The sequence below is a fragment of the Perissodus microlepis genome, chromosome 15 (assembly GCF_051167445.1).
Source record: "Perissodus microlepis isolate ML-2025 ecotype Zambia chromosome 15, ASM5116744v1, whole genome shotgun sequence".
Lineage (NCBI taxonomy): Eukaryota > Metazoa > Chordata > Actinopteri > Cichliformes > Cichlidae > Perissodus > Perissodus microlepis.
Genome location: NC_140475.1, coordinates 23,066,219 through 23,089,021, shown reverse-complemented (window position 1 = coordinate 23,089,021; position 22,803 = coordinate 23,066,219). Strand labels below are relative to the sequence as shown.

General features: G+C 39.9%; 2 protein-coding genes and 1 long non-coding RNA gene across 4 annotated transcripts in view; 2 read left to right on the top strand and 1 right to left on the bottom strand.

Annotated features, from left to right (window-relative positions):
- Nucleotides 1–5,649, top strand: part of xrn2 (5'-3' exoribonuclease 2) — a 43,744-nt gene extending 38,095 nt beyond the window's left edge. Inside the window, exons 29-31 of the mRNA XM_084952383.1 lie at nucleotides 878–938; nucleotides 3,520–3,730; nucleotides 5,275–5,649. Coding sequence (XP_084808509.1) covers nucleotides 878–938; nucleotides 3,520–3,730; nucleotides 5,275–5,337 — 335 coding nt within the window. The 3' untranslated portion in view covers nucleotides 5,338–5,649. The remainder of the gene's footprint in view (nucleotides 1–877; nucleotides 939–3,519; nucleotides 3,731–5,274) is intronic.
- Nucleotides 5,650–5,899: 250 nt separating this feature from the next.
- Nucleotides 5,900–8,506, bottom strand: nkx2.4b (NK2 homeobox 4b). 2 transcript variants are annotated; one of them, XM_084952385.1, is made up of 3 exons: nucleotides 7,916–8,237; nucleotides 7,577–7,789; nucleotides 5,900–7,075 (listed from the first exon to the last, which is right to left on the bottom strand). In XM_084952385.1, exons 1-3 carry the CDS (start codon nucleotides 8,070–8,072, stop codon nucleotides 6,414–6,416), a joined length of 1,032 nt encoding a protein of 343 aa, XP_084808511.1. In that variant the 5' UTR covers nucleotides 8,073–8,237; the 3' UTR covers nucleotides 5,900–6,413. The 2 variants fall into 2 exon arrangements, with proteins under 2 accessions (XP_084808511.1, XP_084808510.1); XM_084952384.1 differs by having other exon boundaries at nucleotides 7,577–8,506.
- A 120-nt stretch (nucleotides 8,507–8,626) lies between these two features.
- Nucleotides 8,627–21,829, top strand: LOC146372197 (uncharacterized). Its single transcript, XR_014802668.1, has 2 exons — nucleotides 8,627–9,695; nucleotides 21,132–21,829. It is a non-coding gene; the product is annotated as an uncharacterized LOC146372197 (long non-coding RNA).
- The last annotated feature ends 974 nt before the right edge of the window (nucleotides 21,830–22,803 follow it).

The following is a 22,803-nucleotide window of genomic DNA, read 5'->3' as shown; positions in this document are numbered from 1 at the left end:
TTCCACCCAGACACTCCTGCGAACTCATCCCAGTCCATAATTTTTTCTTTACTCCGACTTTAAAGCTTCCAGGTTTGTAAACGTGAGCCTCTGGGTCCTTTTTCGCAGCACCCTTCACCCACCCCGGGGCTGAGCCACTCAGCAGGCCTGCCCCTATAAACAAACAGCCCCACGGCTCGCAGCTGGCCATCGCCTTGGCAACAGTGAATCTGGAAGAAGCCGTTCCCTTTTTTTTTTTTTTTTTTTTTTTTTTTAAAGTGTGTCTTTGTGAAGGGCTTGCAGCGATGGAACCAGGGTACTTGAGGCGTCGACAATGCTGCCGGCTGAATGCTTATTTCATTTTCTGAACAAAAAATGCAAATGTGGTGCTCCCGCTCCCTCCTCGCATACGTCTCCCCTCTCCACTCTTCCAGAGCCCAGTGCGATTCGACGTTTGTAAAATCCTAATTTTATCATGGCAACTGATTCGTTCTGTGTGCAGGACAGAAATGAAGGAGTTGGTGTTTTTTTTCTTTTTTTGGTTAAATTCTGTTTCTTTATTTTGTTTTTTTTAATCTCTGGGGATTAAGCAGGCATCAGGCGGGTTAATTAGTATCCACGTTTAATGTCAAAGCCTTCTGCGTTTGGCTTTTAAACAGTCAAACTGAAGGATTCTCTCAGGTTTCATAACAGTTTAACTCAGTGAAAGTCGCCCGTTGATGTGAATCTGACACATTTTATCATTTAAACTGAATCACAAAAGCACACCAAACACCACCTCCTCGCTGCTTAGTTGTACGTTGAGTTAAAGGCCTTCAGATGCAGCTCACTGAAGCTCCGTGCTTCTTAAAAAGATTTGAGCAGAACCACTCACAAGCACGTCTTTTGTTCCCTGCAGATTCCAGGCAGAACAGTCTGATGGGAGCGCCTCCCTCCTTCCACCAGCCCCAGTTTCCAAGGTGAGTTGCTCTTTGTGAACCTCCATTAACTGGTTTTCGTGGGAAGTAAAGTTCGCACTTAACATGCTAACTTCACCTGTGTCGATGGATACGAGCAGCTTTTTGTGGTGGTTTGTCCTGGACTTTGTCCTCCACTCGTCTCTAATGCTCCTCAGATTTGTGTGTTTTATTGGTGTGAGTCATGTGTGAATTAAACATGTCCAGGCCTGTGTGGTCTCCACATTTCCAGCCTTTCCGCTCTGCCTTCCCTCCATTGGGGGGCTCCGTCCGAATTAAGATTTTTTCTTGTCGCTCTAAAACAAATTTCTCTCGAGGAGGTTTGTGCAACTTAATGAGGCATCACTAATGTTGTTGGCGACCGCGGCGTTTCCCTGCGCCTCGGCCTGGCCCGCACAGACTGGCTATTGATTCTGGCTCCAGACCTCTCCAAAGTCCTAATCAGGTTCTCTCGTTCAACTTTTCAGGCCTATTGTGGCTCCGTGTCACTTCAGGTCAGTAGTTATTAGCGGCGACTGAAAACAGTTTCTTTAACTACTCAGGACAGGACCAAATGAAATGCAGGAGGAACTTGGAGAGAGGGGATTATGGATTCCAGCGCTCGGTTAAGTCCGCCGCTGGCCAGAGTGTGACATGGTTCAGTAATGAGGGATGGGGCTGCCGCTCTGTTTCTGCTCTCTTCATTGTTCCTCAGAAGAGACTTTAATATCGCCGCTGGATCGGCGCATTGTCCGGTGGCCGTTTGGAGGGCCGCAGCGTACTGGCTCTGCACTCGGTCCCACGGACGCAGCGCGGCCGCCTCAATTCAGGAGTGAGGGCGACTCGGGCCATATGGGAATATGGTTCATTTCATTTCATGTGCATCGATGCTAAGTCGTCTCTGAGGAGAGGCCGTTTTGACTCTTTGACAGCTCGATCCCTCGGTAAACTCGAGTCGATGGGGATTTTAAGGAGGCCACTTCAAAGCAGAATTGGAAACTGACTTTTTGGATCAGTCGGGTGGAAATTCTCCAAACATGAATTAATCTTAACTTCTTAAGTTTATGAAGTTGGTCAAAGCCAAATTATTTTTTTCTCCTCATTTTAATGAATAAAAGATTCAGACTGCTGCAAAGAATACACAGGTTGTCCTTTTGTGGTTTTCATTTGTTGCTTTAATCAAACAATGTGCAGATAAAACAGGTTCTCGATCAGTAAGTGAAAAATGGACTAAAATGTCCTGCTTCTCGTCTTTTTGTCTGCAGGTTCACACAAATACACGTTTACTAATAAAAGGTTTTAAACTGTTCAGAAGGTTTTGGCAGAATTTGAAGCCCACAGCGATGCTGCTTTTACTCCCTCCACACTTTTGTAAATTGTAAAGCCACTGCATCATTCAGCTATTTATGGAACAGGACGGCTCGGCGCTCTGATTCAGGAGGCCAAACCAGCAGGAAATTAGAGTCTGTGTTAACCCAGTGCACATACAGCGGTGACTGATTTTGGACTGCTGTAATTAGTGAGCGTAAGTGGACGGCTATCAGCCGAACACCTGAAAATAAGTCGTAATAATTCTGTGGATTCTTTTTTAATTTAACTCGTGATTTTAGGCTGTTTTGTTAATATGATATAAAACCCAGTGGTTGAAGCTCATGTAAAAAAATTAATAATAATTCTTAAAAGTACTTTAAACGCAGCTCATCTTGAGTGTAAATACTATAATAAAATAGTGTGTTTTCGTTTATGTCTATCACACAAGTTTGGTCGTAAATTTAATTTAATGTGGTATTAAAGGGTACTTAAATATTACGTTTACTGCTTTTTTGTTATGTAAAAACAAAAAACATAATGTGTTTAAAAGCCCCAAGAAAGGAAAGAAAAAATGAAAATGAGTCTGTTTAATTCGTTATGATTGCTTATTCTTGTCTAGTTAATGAGTTCAAATTCTTTTGTGTGACGTTACTATAATATTGAAGTTTGGGGTATTTAATGTTACAAATGTTCTGCTGAAGGTGCCGAAAAAGAACAATTTCTGCTATGAAACTTGATTAATGAAGATCTTACAAATAAGGAAGTGGAGTGTTTGTTCACTGTATTCAAAATTTTAAAGTTTTAAGAAAAACTTATTATTATTATTATTATTATTATATTCTTTCCTTTTTGTCCAAATTAGGAAAAAAACGATTATGTCTTATTAAACAAAAATGATATAAAATGTGTTAATAGGGATGCACTGATCATGATATTGGTGATTTTTAAATTGTGATGTCATCTTCTCATGCCAAACATTCTGTTGATTTTAGTTCTTGTGTATTTGTATTTTTTTTACAGTGTCAGGAAAATAAATTACTCTTCATTATAACAAAAAGTTTTCCATCTCTTTTACATAATTTTTAAACTTTATAAACGAATGTAATTAAACCGTCAGGTGAATATTTCTGCCCTCCAACACTGGCTAGAGGCAGATATTTGGTTTATCGGTGCATCTGTGTTTTTAAAGGAGTCCTTATTGTTACCTGTGGGAAAGTATTTCTAACCTCAGGTGTCTCTTACTCATTGTGTTGGAGCTTTAAAAGTTTGACGTGCAGATTTGACGTGTCTCCAGGCAGCAGCAGCAGTACAGGGGCGGGAGTCACGGCTGGGATCGGGCCATGCAGACGCAGCAGTCGGCGTATCAGCAAAACTGGAACCGTGGCGGAGGCTCGGGGCCGGGCGGCTACCAGCAGCAGCAGCAGCAGCAGCAGCAGCAGCAGCACTACGACCACCGCAGAGACGACTGGCACGATCGCAGAGACAACCGGGGGCAGCACCATCAGGTAAATGCGACGTTTCCACGCACACCAATTTGTTTATGACAAGTGGAGGGCAGGGCTAAAACTTCCATCTTCACTTGATTTTGGCTTGTTTTTATTTGGTAAAGTTAAAGTGAGGCTTAAACTGTTTCTGGGCAGATCTGTGAAGCATATGCAGAAGAAAGAGTCTGATTGGTTGTTGCTCAGTTGCTTCAGATTGAAATCAGGAATCTTTTTGCTCTTTGGGTCTGTTTTTTTTTTTTTTTTTTTTTTTTTTTTTTAAAGGTTTTTTTTGTAAAATATTTAACTATAAGTTTTATAACATTTTTAAGTATTTTAATTTTAATTATATATTTTTGAATTTTGAAATACTTCATGTTACTGTTGGAGGTGTTTTTGTGCCTGATTCAGTGTTGTGAAAGAAAGTACTGTGTGAACTGTAAAACCCAGAAACACTCAAATATCAACAGACAAAACATAAAAACTCAATATGAATTTATGAGAAGCTGAAACTTAAAGAATTAAGAAATTATCAAAATGCTTAATTTTATAGAGTGAAATTATTTTTTTTCTAGAAATATTAATCATTCGGATTAACTGATCAGAATTTAACCAAATCAGAAATTTCAGAATTTCTGTTTTGATAACTTTTGATTCTTATCAGACAATAAAAGTTTCTTTCTGAAGCATTTTAAGTGAACACTTAAGCAACTCTTCTCTGATTGGCCAACAGAGTTTGATAGAAATTCTAACCGGAAACTTTAAATAGTTTCAGTAAAGAGTTGTTTTACAGTATAATAGTTTTATTCATGTCAGCACGCTTTTATTCTGAAAGGAAAGCATGGAGACTGCAGAGTTTTCTGGCGTTCTTTTAAAACTAGAGCCAGAGAAAGTTCAGTGTGTAAAATTTGGAAAAGTAAAGAGATTTTTTTGGCTCAGTTTATCTGTGGGTCTGATGTGTTAAAATATCAGATCACACACATTCCAACAAGTGTGCTTCGTTTTATTGAAAGCTTTGGATTTATTTTTGTTATTTTTTAAACAGGAAGACTTTATTTTAAAAGTCTGTTAATCTAAATTATTTCCTCAGTTAAAAATTATTTCAGTGAGATTTCATTTCATTTGATTTTAGCGTTTAGTAAAACAAGAAAAAATGTGACAGATGTTTAAATTCTTAAGCTTGTGGCCAAGACTTGCACTGCTCGTGCTAAATGGGTGGACTAATTAAGAATAAAACCCTCAGTGTCATCTTGTCTTTATATCAATATAACTTAAAAAAAAATCTGACCATCCACCATGTAGACTGTTTTAATACAAACAAAATCAATTAAATTTTTACAGAGAAAATCTTTGTATTAACCAGTTTTTATGTTGTTCTATTATATGCTATACTTTTATCGTGAAGCACTTTAGGATATTTACCAGTGAAAAGTGTTCTGTGAATACATTTTACTTACTTAAATATTTTAATACTGTTTTAATAGTGTTGTGCTTGTTAAAGTTAAAGTTATTCCTTTGACCTGATTGTAAAGCTGTAATCTTATTTTAAACCTCTGTCTCTATTTCAGGGCTACAGCTCCGGCAGAGGTTACCCTCTCCCTCCTCCATCCAGAAGATACAACTGGAACTAAACTCTTAATGATGTTGGGATTTTATGGAATGGGGAACTGTTTTTAGGGGAACAATGTCAACATCTAGCTTTTTTTTTGTCCACATTTCATATTATTGTCTTGTACAAGGATTTTTTTCCTTTATTGTACTACTTTGGGGAAAAAAAAGTGTGTTATGTAATCTCTGATTTTTATGATGAAGCCTCTTAAACTTGTAAAATACAAGTGAGTGAAGGACAAAGTGTCCCGCTGTGATTATTTTTGAGAGGAACCTCTCCAACTTGGCTCATGTATTTCAAAAATGAAAATAAATTCTTCTCAGTGATGTTGGTATATTTGTCTGAACAGAAATCCCTTTTTTCACGAGTTAGAAATAATAAATAAACCCATTTAAATTTAGTTTAAATATTGAAGGTAAAGTCACTTATTTAAAAAAACATAACTGTCCTAGATTTTTTGGTGAATATTGTGGGATATTTAAAGGTGGACATTTGATAGAAATCCGTTCCATGTCCAAGTAAATGCTGTCCTGTTGGTAATTAGAGCTGTATTGATGGAAATGCGTTAGAAAAATAAAAAGGTCCAAAATGAAAATATGATTTATTCAATACTGTAAACAAACGAAAATCAGCTTTAACAAAGGATCTCTGATGACGTGCCTCAGTTCGGTTTTTGTCTTTATGAGCTGCTTCTATTGCTCCACTTTGTTGAACCTGCAATAATTTAATTTGTTCTGGAAATGAGAAAAAAAAACATGTGAGAGGCGCCGGAAGCTGTGCCTCATCCTGAAGTTCCTTAAATTAAAGTTTCTCTGCGTTCAGTCTCAGTCACGTCTGGCAAATACAAAATAAGAGAGAGAAAAGACTTAAATGTTTCGTTTAGAAACGGGAGAAGAAAACGCGCCATCATCAAGAGTCAGCGCGAGCCCGAGGCTCGAATTTACAGTTTGAGTTGTGCACGTTTTATTGCTCAAAACCGCCTTTGAGTCACTGCGTGTGCAAAAGGAGCCGAACCTTTACGCACGGAAGGAAAACAAAAAGATTGGCGCGTGTCCTGCAGAAAACGCCACTCGGAATGATGCCCTCCTCTCGGCATCACTACCAAGTTCTGCCGTACAGTAAGTTGGAGCCGATCATGCTGTTGGTGTACTCAATAAGCGCCGCGTCCGTCTGCGTCATGTTGATCTGCCCGTGCAGTCCCAGCGGCGGGCTGGGGGACAAATCCTCCAGCTCCTCGGTGGAGGACAGCTGGTTCACCTGCGGCTGCTGCGCGCTCTCCACCATGGCATCCCCCACGCTGCTCTGCCTGTTCCCGCTGTGGTTCGACCCACTCGAGTCGGTCCGGCAGCCTTTAGAGTTCTTGGAGAGGACCGGGGACACAGACGAAGCCCTGCGTGTTGCTCCACACAAGCCGCCGCCACCGCCTCCTCCGCCGCCTTCCTGCTGGAGCTGTTGCGCGGCCTTGTCCTTGGCCTGCCGCTTCAGCTTATAGCGGTGGTTCTGGAACCAGATCTTCACCTGGTTCGGGGTGAGGTGGATGAGTCCGGCCAGGTGCTCTCTCTCCGGGGCGGACAGGTACTTCTGCTGCTTAAAGCGTCGCTCCAGCTCGTACACCTGCGCCTGCGAGAAGAGCACGCGTCGCTTCCTGCGCGGTGCCGCGTGCAGCGTCACCATAGACTTGGCGGTGGAGTCCATCCCGGCCAGACTGCCCACCATCCCGGGCATGTTCATCCCCGCGGAGGGGCCCATGAATCTGGAAACTTTGAGAAATCACAATCAGAGTTTGGCTTTAAAAAGAAAGAATAATAATAATTAACTAAACTCGTTTAGAGAGGAAAAGTGAAAACGGTAGAAAAAAATTAAAATGTTAAATTACCCCAAAGTCTTCTGTAAAAATAGGAAAAGTTTGTTGTTGTTGTTCTTCTTCAATAATGAATCATATTGTAAGATTTTAATCTTTTAAACCAGACCGACAGGTGCGAGAGTCTAATGGGATAAATCAGTGAGTTAACTTTAAAAGATCAAACATGTTGACGTTAATTTAAAGGCATTAAAAATGCAGTTAATCCGGATTCAATTTGTTTAGGAGCAACAAACAAACGTTTAATAAAACATAATTTAAACATTTAAATCCTTCAAATCGTTTGGAAGAGGAAGCCGGATTATTTTAACATGTCTAATAATCATAATAAAGTGACTTAACTCTAACAATCGCTTCAGTCTAACTCAGGCTCGCCTCTCCGGGCCGGGGACGCTCTTACTTGTCGGGTATCGGGGCTCCGGGTTGCTGTACCACGCCGCCGCTGCCGCCCCTCCGCCTCTCACCGTCTCCTGGTAGGACGGCAGGTCTCCGACGTTCCCGATGCCGCCGTTGCAGAACCCTCCGACGGCTCCGGAGAACTGCGGTACCCCGTGGGGCACGTGGTAGGGCCCGCCGGGAGCCAGAGCGGCTGCTGCTGCTGCGCTGGCCGAGCCTGATGAAGAGGAGGAGGAGGATGAAGAAGAGGACGAGGACAGGTGGTGGTGGTGGTGATGATGGTGATGGTGGTGGAGGTGAGGCGGCTGCTGCTGATGGTGCGCCTGCTGCTGATGCTGCATACCGGGCTGCGAGACCTGCGGCTGCCGGTAGGCTCCCAGCGGGGATCCGAGGCTCCCCGCTGCGGGGTCCATCACTCCGAACCTGCGGTAGCTGTCCTCCATCGGGCTCAAGATGTCTGTGACTGAGAAGGGAGTGGAGTGCTTTGGGCTCAAGGACATGGTGCGGCCACCCCGTGCCCTCCTGCTGCGTGCGGCTGGATGTGCTCGGTTCTCTCTGGCGGCTCTCTGCCTGAGTCCCCCTCCCTCCCACCGGCTTCTTGCTTCTTCTGTGTCGCTGGGAAAAAGTCCAGCTGATCGGCAGCAGGAGGAGACCAGTTGCCCTTATCCCGCTGGACCCACATGGAGGGGCGGAGCGACGCGGACACAGCAGCCAACAATGGTAATTGACATTAGAGGTAAGCAGAGAAAATGGTTCAGACCTGCTGCTGCTGCGGATTCTGTTTCCGAGGCTGGATAGAGTCAAAGCCCAAATTCCTCCAAACATCAAAATCATCACCTGATTTACCACGGCACATATTTACCCGGAGAAGAAGAAGAAAAAGAGCGGCCACCTGTCAGAGTTCTCACAGCGGCTTTCCTTCAGATCGTTCTTTATTGGAACTGAATTTGATGTTTTTTCATTTAAAGTGACCATAAATGTGCCCCCCCCCCCCACCCCCTCTCAACGTGTGACACCTGCAGCTCTTTCGCGGTTTTCTTCTGTTATTGCGCGCGAGCAACAGTGCGCAGGTCTATTATCTCAGTTTCAGCTTCCAGTTACGCGCGAGTGGATCTGAGAGTCGGTGACACTTCCACGCGCGGTTACTGCTTCGTGTTCAAACCACATCTTTAATCTGACTGCGAGTTTAATCTGCGCGTGTTTTAATCCCGTGTATTTCCCGCTCTCTACATTAATTTTGCGCACGCGCTAATCTGCTCCCTTTGTTCACTCTGCGCGTTACAAAAGTTCACAAAAATAAACCGAGCTAAACTTTTGTTTCTGGATTTTTTTATGTGTAACTTCTCCTATAAACGAATATTAAGAAGCTATTAAATCAACCAAAATTATAATTATTCAGACTGTATTTATTGTCAAGTGTTTATGATGTAAAAATCTTTGTTTCACTGTCTTTAATCTAACAGTCTTTGCATGTAAATAATTTATCCAATTATTGTTTTATTTGCTCAATTTGCAGGTTTGCTTGTTTATCCTTTTTTTTAATGACATAATACATCCCAATGAAAGTTTCAAAGAGTTTAAGATTAAATATTTAAGATTAGAAATGTCAATGAGAGAAATGAGACTACAGAGAAGCTTTTGGCGCTTTTTGTAATTAGGAAAAACGCTAACATGAAATGGAGCTACATGCGTGTGAGCCGAAGAAGAAGAAATGACCCAAATAAAATATATATATATATTTTTACATCCAGATTAATGCTTTGGATGATTTTCAATTCTTTTTCCAGTAGAAGTGAGACTGAAGCTGAAGCTCTGACCTTCGTTTTAATTCTACTTTTTCTCGTCAGAGCTGCGAGGATATCCAGACTTTTCTCCTGATCTTAAACCTCTTTAATGTTCTCACTGACCGAAAACAATCCACCTTTAAACGTGCACCTTCAGCCATCCTGTAAACAGTCCGAGGAGCCAATCACCTGCTGACCTGCAGCACCACGTCACGCCACGTCCTCTTTGGAGTTTTCACAGATCGAGGCTTCCCCGTTGCAGGAGGGATCGGGAAACAGCCGGGCCAGGACCGAGGCCGGGATCCGGAGCTTCCTCCGGGCTCAGAACTACTGCTGGCGGTAAGTGAGGTAACCCGGCGGGTGCAGAAGCACCGGAACCACCTGAAACAAGGTTCTACTTTGAGGAGTTGGAGCTCTGCAGTGGCCTGATGGTGTCTACAGATGTTTCCAGCCCCTGTAACGTTTTATAACGAGAGACGTTATCGCTATAACTATTATTAATGAGTGATAGTGCTCTAATATGACATCACTACAGTAAAGTTATGTGTTAATGTATTTATGCATTGATACAATTACAGGCACTTAGTGATCTAATGCTCCTTTAATGACTTTAGGGGGAAAAAACTATCACACCATCTTAATAATAGTTAAAACTTGTCACATACAGACCTTGAGTGCTTTGGCTGGTCACATATAATTAATCTGGTTTAGGTTTTACTCACTTTATTATTTCCTAAAACAGTTTTGGGTTTTTTTTTTTGTTTTTTTTAATCTTTGGTTTGTTTTTTTTTCATCGCTGAAACTCTGAATATGTCTGAGACCTTTTATGATGCGTTTAAGATCAACTTGGTACAATCAGATTCTTATGGTCCAGGCTCCTTTCCTGTCCGATATAATCATTGCAGTATTGTAGTTTTAGTGACTCTGAGCCACTTTAATGATTTTCAAGTGAAAAAAGAGAAAAAATAAAAGGCTTTAAAATATTACACGCTAATATTTTAAAAATGTTTATATCATTGCAAGTGTCTGACTCCTTTTGTCTCGCTATTTATTTAATTTTACATGACCTAACATGTATTTCCTGGGATTTCACCAAAGCATTCAGGCCTACTGAGCTCTACTTATTCCACTCATAGTGTATCCCGCCTGATTTTGTGGGCATTGACTTTATGGTCTCTTCAGAGACACTTTCATTACTCCCGCATGGACTTTAATTGTGTCTGTGGCTCTTTATGATGTGTTTAAGCACGTGATACATGTATGTCTGTTAGATATTTTAAAATCCTCCAATTACTTGTTGTTAGATATATAATCATTGCAGTATGTGCAGACTCTTGGTGAGTCTACTTTAATTACTTTATATGAAAACCTTTTCTTTTAAATACAAAATTAAATTAATAGTAATAGTTTACGCCCTATGAGTCTACAAAGCCCGTGATGTTGTAGTAAAATTACGAGCCTCTGGTACTCAGGTTTCTCATAATGTGTCCAATTTGGTGTTTCTTGACTTTAATATTTCCTAAGAGGCTTTGTAAAAGTATATTCCCACAGGGACTTTTAATGTGTCCAAGGATATTTGTGATATGTTTAAGGTGAAAACATTTCATGTCAATTCCCAGAAAGGTCAGCCTCTAACATCGCCATACTCATGTTCTCTAATGTAAGATTTACAATGAGTTTATTTTTAATTCATTATGGCTCAAAAGTGTTTTTAGTCGTTAAACTGAATTCCTTTTATAGTGAGTGTTACAAGTAATTATACTGATGGGGTCATTTCCAAATAATAGGGGCCATTATTTACTTGTTTATTGATTCTATGCTATCTCAGTGACATAGCAAATTTTAAAAGCAGCGTTTCTTTAACTCTTTAGTATAAGATGGGAAGTGTGATATAATTATTATACAACAGGCCTCTGGTGCTCTTTGTATGTACAGTGCATCTATTTTATTGTTTATTGATGTAATCTTCACCCAAAGAGGCCTTTTGAAAATGTTATATGATAATATTCCCACGGGGACTTTGAATGCATCAATATAAAGCATTTAAATGCACTGAAAGGTCATCTAGTGTCACAATACTCATGTTCTCTGCTCTATTATTTAGATTCCAGCTAATGTAGGTTTATTCCTTTAAATGAAATTCCTACAGGGACTTAAATGATGTATATATTACCAGTGATGCAGATCAGTTTATTACCAATAAAAGGGTCTGCGTGTGGCACTCTAACATTGAAATCCCTGCAGTGCTGTGCAGAGATCTAGTGTATCTTTGCTGCTGTTAAGTGATTTTTATGGTGAGTTAATTAAACTGAAAGGTGTTTGTTACACGTAACTAATTAATTGGGTGTTCACTTCTTTATTCTGCTAAATAATGTTTTAAACAACGATCCTATAATATTTCTTTTGGCTTTTAAAACAGCAGTTTATCCGTAATAATCCACATGATTTATTATCTGTATAGTTAAAACTAAATGTTCATTATTTTCTCATATTTATGCTTGGAATAAAAAAATACCAGACTTTGAAAACAGATGAAATCCTGCATTAAATAAATGTAAGTCTGTGAAGGTAAAATATAAAACGTAAGAAGTAAGTTTGATTTATTATGCACAGTGTTTTGAAAGGTCAGATGAATCTGAGCGGTCGTCAGACGATTAATGCTGTAAAAAAAAGTGCTTCACAAATTTTGCTTCATTTTGTTGTGAAATGTGGGATAATTACAGTCATTTAAATAAAACCACAGTCGAGGTTTTCAGGGGGAAATCTCTCATCGGCGACGACAGGCCCCAGTCAGATGCCTTTTTCAGAACAATGTGTTGGGTTTTATTGTGTAAAAAATGTCACCTATTACCATAAAGTAATGTTTGAAATGTGAGATCCTGCTGAATATTAATGAACATTTTTTAATGTAAAGTAAAAATATCTTTGACAAAAAAAGTAAAAATGTAAAATACAACAAATTCTTCCACACTGTGAATAAAATATTGATTATTTCATGTTTTCTTTTGTTTTGTTTTTAGAGAGATTTCCATGAGGTTTGCGTTCTTTTAGAAGAAGTTTCCCTTTTCTTTCTTTAAACTCCTGCGATGTCATCACAGAGAACCATCTCTGTCTAAGCTCCTGATTTATAATCACCCCACAGTTATGTCACGAATGTGGTTTAATCCTTTATTTTCTGTCGTTTTTAGAGTACAGGGAGGTTTGTGGTTCTCTGAAGGACGTTAACGACCTTTTTTAAATAAGAGTTTGTTCAAGGTCAGAAAATGTTGAAAAGTAATGAAATTCAATTTTTAGCACGCTGAAAGTCAAATACAAAGATTTTGGTTTAGTGAATGAATTCCACAAAAGCGATTGCTTTTTTAGTGTCAGTCTACTAAGTGATTAATCCAGTAATCATTAATGCTTTAGCATCCTGCTTGTTTTATGGATGCGTAATTAGATTATGAAGCTGGCAGGTGCAGGGGGGGGGGGCAGCTGGGGCCCCTCAGTGATCTTACTCACAGCACGGATTCATTTATCTCCATTTAAAAAAAGTAACTGTCAGCTACTCGATGGTGTTTTTTCTCCTGTTTTGATTGATCTGTTCTTTTAATTCTCGTAATCATCATAAGGAATTATCATAAGGAATCATAAGGAATTTCAGAACTATGCGAATATTTAAAGCATATATTCTCTTATCTCCTGTTTTTACTTTAGTTCTAATATTTGAAATTAAAATGAATACAAACGTACATTATTTTTAACATTCCTGTTTTTGTAAAACGTTAATCTTTTGCCGTGTACCAGGAGTTAAATCATTTTTTAACTGCTTAGCACAGAGATTGTCCTCAGACACTGCATTTAACTTTCTTTTTGTTTCTCAGGTAACTGTAGAATGTCTTTACTTACTTTATTTTAAATGAGTAAATAAGGTTTACCTACCTTAGCCATGCTTTTTGTCTGCATACTGAGGAGCTACGTGTAGTAGTGCATACTTGTTTCATTTACTAATCTGTACTTTCCTCAAACATACACCACCTGCTATGGAAAATGCAAAGACTGGTGTGAATGTTTATTTTCCAACTTTGTGAAATGGATGAACTCGATAACACAATTACAGTTAACAAAATAAATTCATATTTCTCTTTTGCAATTTTGGAAAAACATAATTTAGTAACAGTTGACTTTCTTTTCAAATGTGTTTGCTAATCCGGTTTAATTACAATTAAATATCTAGGAAACACAGTGAGTTTAAACATACAAAGATATGTTAACAAACTTTTAATAAACTATGAGCAACTACTTTTATTTTTATAAAAATGTAAAATAACTGATGACCCTTTTATTGTTTTTTTCTTTGATGTTTTTAAGTGAACTGCATTCATACCACGGTGGAAAGTGCTTTTAAGCCCAAATAAAATCATCATGACCTGAAATAAAGCATAATTACGGTCCCACATTGTAACGCTTATAATTTTGCCCCTGCTATGGGGGGTCAAATTTTGCTGTTAAATGAAAGTAACTATGCACTTTATCAGCCATCGCTCTGATTGGTTGAATTCAGATTAATGTACAAAGCAGCCCGAGACCACCGTCTGGTGAGCATGGCTGCAGGATTGTCTGTGTTTGAGGGTAACAGATCACTAATCACTTAAATATTTTTAATTTATTACAGCTTCTAAATGTTTTCAAAACATCACAAATGATAACCAATGTTATGTCACTCTGGTTGCAAAAAGTAAGCAGTAAAAGTGAGAACCTGACCTCTGGTTGCAATACTTTTAAGAGGTGTGTATATTCATATTTCCTCACATTTGTTGCACAAAAGAACAAGAATGCAAAAATAAAGTGCAAAGATGTGTTGGGCTTCTTTACCAGGAAAAGGTTGATATTCAAGCATAGCACCCTATCAGTCGCAAAAACTGCAGCTTCTCTAATCTCCACTTGAGGCCGACTCCAGAAGTGAGTCAATCCACATAGACTCCTATTTTAAAATGATATAATTTAATCCTAATTAAATCTTTCATGACATTCAAATCAAAACAAAACAAAACAAAACAAAACAAAACAAAACAAAACAAAACAAAACAAAACAAAACAAAACAAAACAAAACCACATCCATTTGGATTTTGTTAAGGCTAAAAAGTTGTAGCTGCTTTAGTCTATTTGTGTGCAAATTTTTTATTGTAGGGTCTTTACCTTACAATTTAAAACACCTTGAGACAACTGTTGTTGTGATTTGGTTCTATATAAATAAAACTGAATAAATTTGAATTGAACTGTAGTTGCTGGCACTTTCAGAGTCCTAATATCCAGTAATCGGAGCCTCTGAACTCAACTGCAACTCTGTTTGTGCTGCTGGAGAATTTTACTGGAACTGGGTGACAAAGAATATGCTTATGTGTGAAGTACAGACCTCCAGTATGCTTTTGTTAATGAATCCTAAATGTATTAGTCTGTTATTTAGCACTTATTAGCAGGTATGTGTCTGTGGATGCAGCTTGCCAAACTTAGCCTGCTAGTACTAGCTGACTACTTATCACTCCACCCCTCTCGTCCAAATATGCACCTTCCAGATTCCAGAAAGCAAAACAAACACACAACTGAAAAAATGTTTACAGACCCCACAAATGAATGATCTGTATGGCCACGTTTGGCCATCTTTAATATACAGTCTGATGTTGTTGGAAAATGTGAATGGTTACTTTTTAAAAAACTTTTAACTGTTTGATAAATTTGAACTTGTCCTACAGACACCGACCTCCTCTACAGCCACTTGTACAACAGTAATGAAGCAACAGATAAACAATTAAATAGCAGAAAAAAAAGTTAGATAAATAAATACATTTAAAAAGGACATTTTAAATGAATTAATCAGTACCAGAATCTTTCTGTAATTTTACACATTTATTTTAATAAATGATGATAAATAATGACAATAAAGTATTTGATTCTTCTATTCTATAATAGTCCAAAGGGACTTGCTGACAGACTTCTTTCATTTACCACAGCAGTAACCCTCACCTTGGTAGAAGAGGCGGTGAGGGGGTCGGGAAATTCAAATCTTTTTGCTCAAGGACTCTTAGTTATCCACCTTCAATATAGAATTAAAGAAAAATTATACTGGTTTGTAAAGCTGGGAGACTGTATATGTGCGTGTTTGTTTGAGAGAGGAAAATGGGGCTAAACAGATTAAATTTATTTGATTTTAAAACCACAATCTGGAACATTTAAATAAACCAAACACAAACTTGTGAAGACCTTTTTGTGTCATGGGGAAGTTTTTCTGAGGTTGGAGGTTATGCTGGGTTTCACAGACAGATTTTGGTTTGCAGTTTAGATTTTATTCCTGCTGTGTTTAATCTGTGCTTCTCATTAGCCTTGATGGCACAGTGAATAGAATAAACAACTACAGGTCCATGTGGAACCAGTTCTGCCTCCAGTCTGATTTGATGTATGAAATAAAAAGGCAGAAAAACGATAAACAGACTGCACACAAAGAAGTCAGATCTGCTGGCAGAAACACATTTACTTCTTTCTTTCCTTTCAAAGACTCCATCTTCTGATTTACATCAGTCTGAAGCTGCTTAACTCGACTCTATAGAGATTAATAGCATCGGTCTCTGGGGGTCAGCGAACTCATGTCTGATCATTAAAAATAGATCTTCCTTCAAATCATGAATCTGTTTCTCTGTGAAGAAGTGCCCCTGACCTCAGTGAGATCTCTGAATAAGAAGCAATAAATAAAAAAAATGAGTTTATTTTCATCTAATTCAACAAGCTAATAAACAACCATCAATTTAATCAGTGCTAGATGTGAACTGCAAGCCTAAAACTTAACTGCAAAAGAAATTTCATGATTTTACTTGATTATTTCATCAAATTAAGCAACTTTTCATAACCACAATATGACAAGCGTTTTAAAAATATGACACTGTTTTAAATTCAGGCACAAAAGACGCCCCGGTGAGGTTTTTAGGTGGAGATCAGCGTTTGTGTTAAAATAGGAGCCTTTATCGTCACAGCAGCAGTTATAGACACATAGTTAAGACCGTTAAATGATAAAGATGTCCACTATGACATCGAAATGACCGATCCATCCACCCCGACCTCCTCATTATGTTGAATTTGCTCTTCCATCACTACTTTAACCCTGACTTCTTTCTGTTCTTCATGGGCCAATGTGGGCACAAGCTGAGGAGGATCATACTTATCAGTAAACATCTGCAGAAACAACTTTCTCCAAACATTTCAGCGATGTTGTGCCAAAAACCGGGTTGTTCGTATTTGTATTAGAATATTCGGATATTTGTACGTCCGTATTCGTACGTATTCGTATTTGCACCTGTTAAAAATAGAACAAAACTGAAATCACATCACATGACCATTATTGTAGACCGCGGCTCCTGAGCGAGTAGGCAGTAGTAGCATGCTAAACAGCAAAACAGCTGGAAAGAGCAACAATGTGGTTTCTTTTAACTGATTTGCTCCTTATCCTTCTGTCTCTTAAACTGATAAGCCTGGCTTTGTTAAAGGCAACCCTGACAGTGAAAAGGATAAAAACTGTAGTACCTCTAATGGCCACTTGGGAGCAGTTTTAAAAATGAGTCAGACCCATAAACTCTCATGTTAAAATGCCCAACTTTACACGTTTACAGCCTGATGCAAAAACATTTTGGCTTCTATAGAACGTTTTCCCCCTTCATGACCCCTCTGAACAGGGTTATTATTTTTATTTTATTTTTTGGAACTGATCCACTTGGATACTTGAGTTAGGGTTGTGGACACACTGATTAAAATGTGTCCCAGCACAGGTTGGAGTCTGCTAGGCCTCATCCACCTTTCATTTTGAGCACTTGCTGTGTGGTGCATACTATCCCAGAAGTTTGTGTCTCAGGTTTTGTATCTAGTGTGTTATTACTCTAGTATTTAGCTGGTATTTGTGTCTGTGCATTACAAATGAAGCTTGTTTCGGTCAATCTCTTATTCACATGGATCATCCCAGCCAACCGAGCTATGTGTTTGATTTGGCACATTTTACACCAGGTGCCCTTTTGTACCCAATATCCACCCACTGTGGGATTTGTGTCTGCTTGAGGGATCTTTGTTGTGTTGGGTGACTGTGTTACCCACTACTCCAGAGCCACTGGCTCTAAAGAAGCAACATGGAAGCAGCCAAAATGCTAATGATGTACAGCAAGTTCTAGGTGCTGTTAGGCTTCATGCCAGTGCCTTTTGGTGTATTTTTAATGATAGTATATGAAATAATTATCTAATCTCCTTTGATTTGTAAGTTGGCTCACTTAAACAACGTGATGATCAGTTAATTTTTATCGTAGTCTTAATTTTTATGGAGAGAAACAGAACATCAACTAAAAATCCAGAAACACGTTACATAAAAGTTATAAATGGATCTGCATGTCATGGAAATAAATGTTTGATCCTCAAGAAAAAATATGACTTAGTACTTGGTAGAGAAACTCTTGTTGGCAAGCACAGTGATAGGACATTTCTGGTAGTTGGTCACCAGGTTTGCTCACATCTGAGGAGGGACTTTGGCCCACTCCTTACAGAAACTCTCTAAATCCTTCTGCTCGGCAAATCAAAGCTTCAGCTCCCCCCAGAGATTTTCTGTAGGACTGAGGTCAGGTGGGGTGGCTGTAGCTCAGGTTGTACAGGGTGGGCCATTTATATGGATACACCGTAATAACATGGGAATGGTTGGTGATATTAAAGTCCTGTTTGTGGCACATTAATATATGTGAGGGGGCAAACTCCTCAAGATGGGTGGTGACCATGGTGGCCATTTAGAAGTCGGCCATCTTGGATACAACTTTTGTTTTTTCAATAGGAAGAGGCCATGTGACACATCAAACTTATTGGTAATGTCACAAGAAAAGCAATGGTGTGCTTGGTTTCAACGTAACTTTATTCTTTCATGAGTTATTTACAAGTTTCTGACCACTTGTAAAATGTGTTCAATGTGCTGCCCATTGTGTTGGATTGTCAATGCAACCCTCTTCTCCCACTCTTCACACACTGATAGCAACACCGCAGGAGAAATGCCAGCACAGGCATCCAGTGTCCGTAGTTTCAGGTGCTGCACATCTCGTATCTTCACACCATAGACAATTGCCTTCAGATGACCCCAAAGATGAAAGTCCAAGGGGGTCAGATCGGGAAACCTTGGGGGCCATTCAACTGGTCCACGACGACCAATCCACTTTCCAGGAAACTGTTCATCTAGGAATGCTCGGACCTGGCACCTATAATGTGGTGGTGCACCATCTTGCTGGAAAAACTCAGGGAACGTGCCAGCTTCAGTGCACAAAGAGGGAAACACATCATCATGTAGCAATTTCAAATATCCAGTGGCCTTGAGGTTTCCATTGATGAAGAATGGACCCACTATCGTTGTACTCCATATACCACACCAAACCATCACTTTTGTTGTTCCAACAGTCTTGGAGGGATCCATCCAACGTGGGTTAGTGTCAGACCAATCGCGGTGGTTTTGTTTGTTAACTTCACCATTCACATAAAAGTTTGCCTCATCACTGAACAAAATCTTCTGCTTGAACTGAGGGTCCTGTTCCAATTTTTGTTTTGCCCATTCTGCAAATTCTGTGCGCCGATCTGGGTCATCCTCGTTGAGATGCTACAGTAGCTGGAGTTTGTAAGGGTGCCATTTGTGAGTAGCTAATATCCACCGAAGGGATATTCGACTAATGCCACTCTCCAGTGACATGCGGCGAGTGCTACGCTGTGGGCTCTTGCTGAATGAAGCTAGGACAGCCACTGATGTTTCTTCATTAGTGACAGTTTTCTGGCGTCCACATTTTGGCAAATCCAACACTGAACCAGTTTCACGAAACTTAGCAAGCAGTTTGCTAACTGTAGCATGGGAGATGGGTGGTCTCGTAGGGTGTCTTGCATTGAAATCTGCTGCAATGACCCGGTTACTGCGTTCACCAGATATCAACACAATTTCGATCCGCTCCTCACGTGTTAACCTCTTTGACATGTCAATGGCTGTGAACACAGAGAAACTTGTAAATAACTCATGAAAGAATAAAGTTACGTTGAAACCAAGCACACCATTGTTTTTCTTGTGACATTACTAATAAGTTTGTTGTGTCACATGGCCCTCTTCCTATTGAAAAAACAAAAGTTGTATCCAAGATGGCCGACTTCTAAATGGCCACCATGGTCACCACCCATCTTGAGGAGTTTGCCCCCTCACATATACTAATGTGCCACAAACAGGACTTTAATATCACCAACCATTCCCATTTTATTACGGTGTATCCATATAAATGGCCCACCCTGTAGAGCAGGTCATCTACTAGTTGGAAGGTTGGTGGTTCGATTCCTGGCTTCCCCTAGTCTGCATGCCAAATACCCTAACCCCAAATTGCTCTCCGATGCATCCATCCAGTGTGAATGGTAGTTAGAAGGCACTATGAAAAAAAATGAGTGAAAGCACAAGTTGTGTAAAGTGCTTTGAGTGCTCAGAGTAGAAAAGCGCTATAAAAGAACTGGTCCACTTACCATAGATCTGGAGACTGGCCAGACCACTTCATGACCTTAATGTGATTCTTCTTTAGGCACTACTTTGTTGCCTTGGTGGTATGTTTTGGGTCATTGTCACACTGGAAGACCCATCCAAGACCCATCTTCACTGTTCTGGCTGAGGGAAGGAGGTGCTCACCAAAATTTTACTCTATATGGCCCCACAATGTGGTGAAGTCATCCTGTACCCTTATCAGCAAAACATCCCCATGGTGTTCTTCAAGTCATACTCAGCATTTATCTTCCAGCAAACACAGCGGGTTGAATCGATGACAAATAGCCCAATTTTTGTTTTATCTGACTACAGAACTTTCACCCGAGCCTTCTCTGAATCATTTAGATGTTCACTGGGAAACTGAAGACAGGCCTGTACAGCGCCTGCTTGAGCAGAGGACCTTTGGCATTAAAGCATAGTGTTAGCAATGGTGTTCTTGGTAAGTGTGGTTCCAACTGCATTCAGATCATTTCATTTTGGGCTGATCCACTACCTTCCAAATAATCGCACCAACAGCTGTCACCTTCTCACAAAGCTTTTTGCTGATGGTCTTGAAGCCCAATCACAGCCTTGTGCAGGTCTACAATCCTGTCCCTGACACATCTTTGGTCTTGTTCATGGTGGTGGAGAGGTTGGAATAGAAGAAAGTGAGCCTATGGACACGTGTGATTCATATAATTGTTTGATTGATGGTAATGTGTGTGCCTGATTTGTACACTACTGTTGAAGCCAGAATTCTGGACAGGTTGTAGGGTGTCAAATACTTATTTTCTTCCGTGAAATGCAAATCATAATTTATCTAATATGTTTTTGCTATATTCTTTCTTTCTACATGAAATTACTATAAAAGTTAGATACTATTCATTCTGTTCACAGTTAGCTGTATTATTACATTGATGATATGTCTTGCTGTGGGTGGTACTGATCTTAAAGGGGGTTTTTAGTTTTGTTCGGAGAATTCTCAAATATAATTTGAGAATGTCTCAAATTTTATTTGAGGGATGCACATATGTCTTTTGGCCCCTGCCATGTTGGTTTATTGGTCTATATTTGAATGAGATGATGGAGTTATAAGCTGCATGATAAACTGTGTAGGTGCAGTCACAGAAGAAGAAAGCTACAAAGAAACAAAATACTAGAATTTTATTCATACAACCCACTGATTCACATTTCTTTCCTCCTTGTTAAGCAAATATCATTTGTCTTTTATTTCTCTGTTTTTCTCCAGACCTGGTCCCCCAGAGCAGCTCTGAGCCAAACCACCTCATGTCTCTGACCGAGGCTAGAGGTGGGGGGACGTGGAGGAGACACTTAACTACAACCTCTATTTGTATGAATCCTTTTCCCCCTTCCCTCTTTACATTTCCTGCCTCATCGTGTCCTTTTATTTCCCCTCTGCAGACTCCAGGTTCTCTGCCTTCCTCTCTGTCCCTCTCCCCTCAGTTTAATCCTCGGCTCTCCGGAGGAGCATTAGGGCAAGCAGCTGGGGCCCCCTGAACGCCTCTTGAAAAGGCAGCCCACTCTAACCAGGAGGGCGAGGAGGGAGGTGGAGGTGGGGTGGAGGGGCTGTTTCAGACCACCTGGCTCCTGAGACACAGAAAAATCCACCGGCCGATAACTCCACACTGAGAGGAGCAGGAGGAGGACTTGACGGCACAATGTCTGGACTCATGCTCTTTCTTTCTTTTCTGGAATTAAAGCTCAAAGCTGATGTTGCTCTGCGGTCGTGTTTGTTCGCAACCTTTATGAAAATATTAAACAAAAAAACGTGTTAGTTAGTCTCTCTTTAAATCCAGTTTTTTGGCTCCATTAGAAATGTACCGAGACTATTCGATGGCAATGTTTTCAGTTTCAACAGGATGCTTTCAGTGTTCACTTCTTTATTTTGTGGGGGATATTATTTAAATAAAAATACTTTTTGATCCATATTTTGTTGCTTTATTATGTCATGAAAACCTTACATATAATAAGCACTGAGAAAACGCATAAAAACAGAGATGTAAACCTTCCGAACTCATGGATAGAAACGACTGGCGAACAGATAGTAAACGTGTTTTTACGTCACACATGCCGAGATGTTTCTTCTTTTATCACACTCACACATTTCAGGCTGTTACCACGAGAGGAAAAAAAAAACGCTTCATCTTGACCTGTGGTTACAGTGCAGAGAGAAAGGTCAGAGGTCACGTGTTCAGAAGTGGTCTTCAGAAATCATGCAGTGTGCCTGTGTGCAGGGTGATGCAGGTCAAGGCGCCATCTCTGCACCACTTGGCAGTTAAAGACGCATTAAGAAACATGAGAAACATGGAAAACTCGTGTGTGTGTGTGTGTGTGTGTGTGTGTGTGTGTGTGTGTGTGTGCGTCATCTTTGTAAGGACCTGAGTGAATTTTTGCATTTGGTTGTCACTGCGGTACAGACGGGCTGATTGAGGCTTCAGGTCTAATCAGGTTTTGTTTTTTCTCCTTTTTTAATATTTATATATTCATGTCACACATATCATTAATACTCATTAGCACTTATTACTCCCCTTATTGCTCCCTATTTCCCAAGAAGCCAACGGTACTTTTCTTTCACTTTGCACTTATTTTTAGTTATTGTGGTCACATCGACTGATAACCAAACTTTGGATCCTTACTTTGTGTTTGCTCCTTATTGCGCTTTATGATGCAGATCTCCCAATCCTGCAGGTCTGGTTTGATGTTACCCACACATGTTTCCAGTGTCGTAGGCTATATTCATTTGCTTTTATTTAAACTGGAGCGTTTCTGTGTGCAGTTTGCACTTTCTCCATGTGCCTTCGTAGTTTTCCTGCAGGCCCGCCAGCTTCCTCCAACCACCAGGTATGTTAGGTTAAGTGTGTGTAGAGTAAAGGCTGTATACATTTTTGGTTAAATATGGC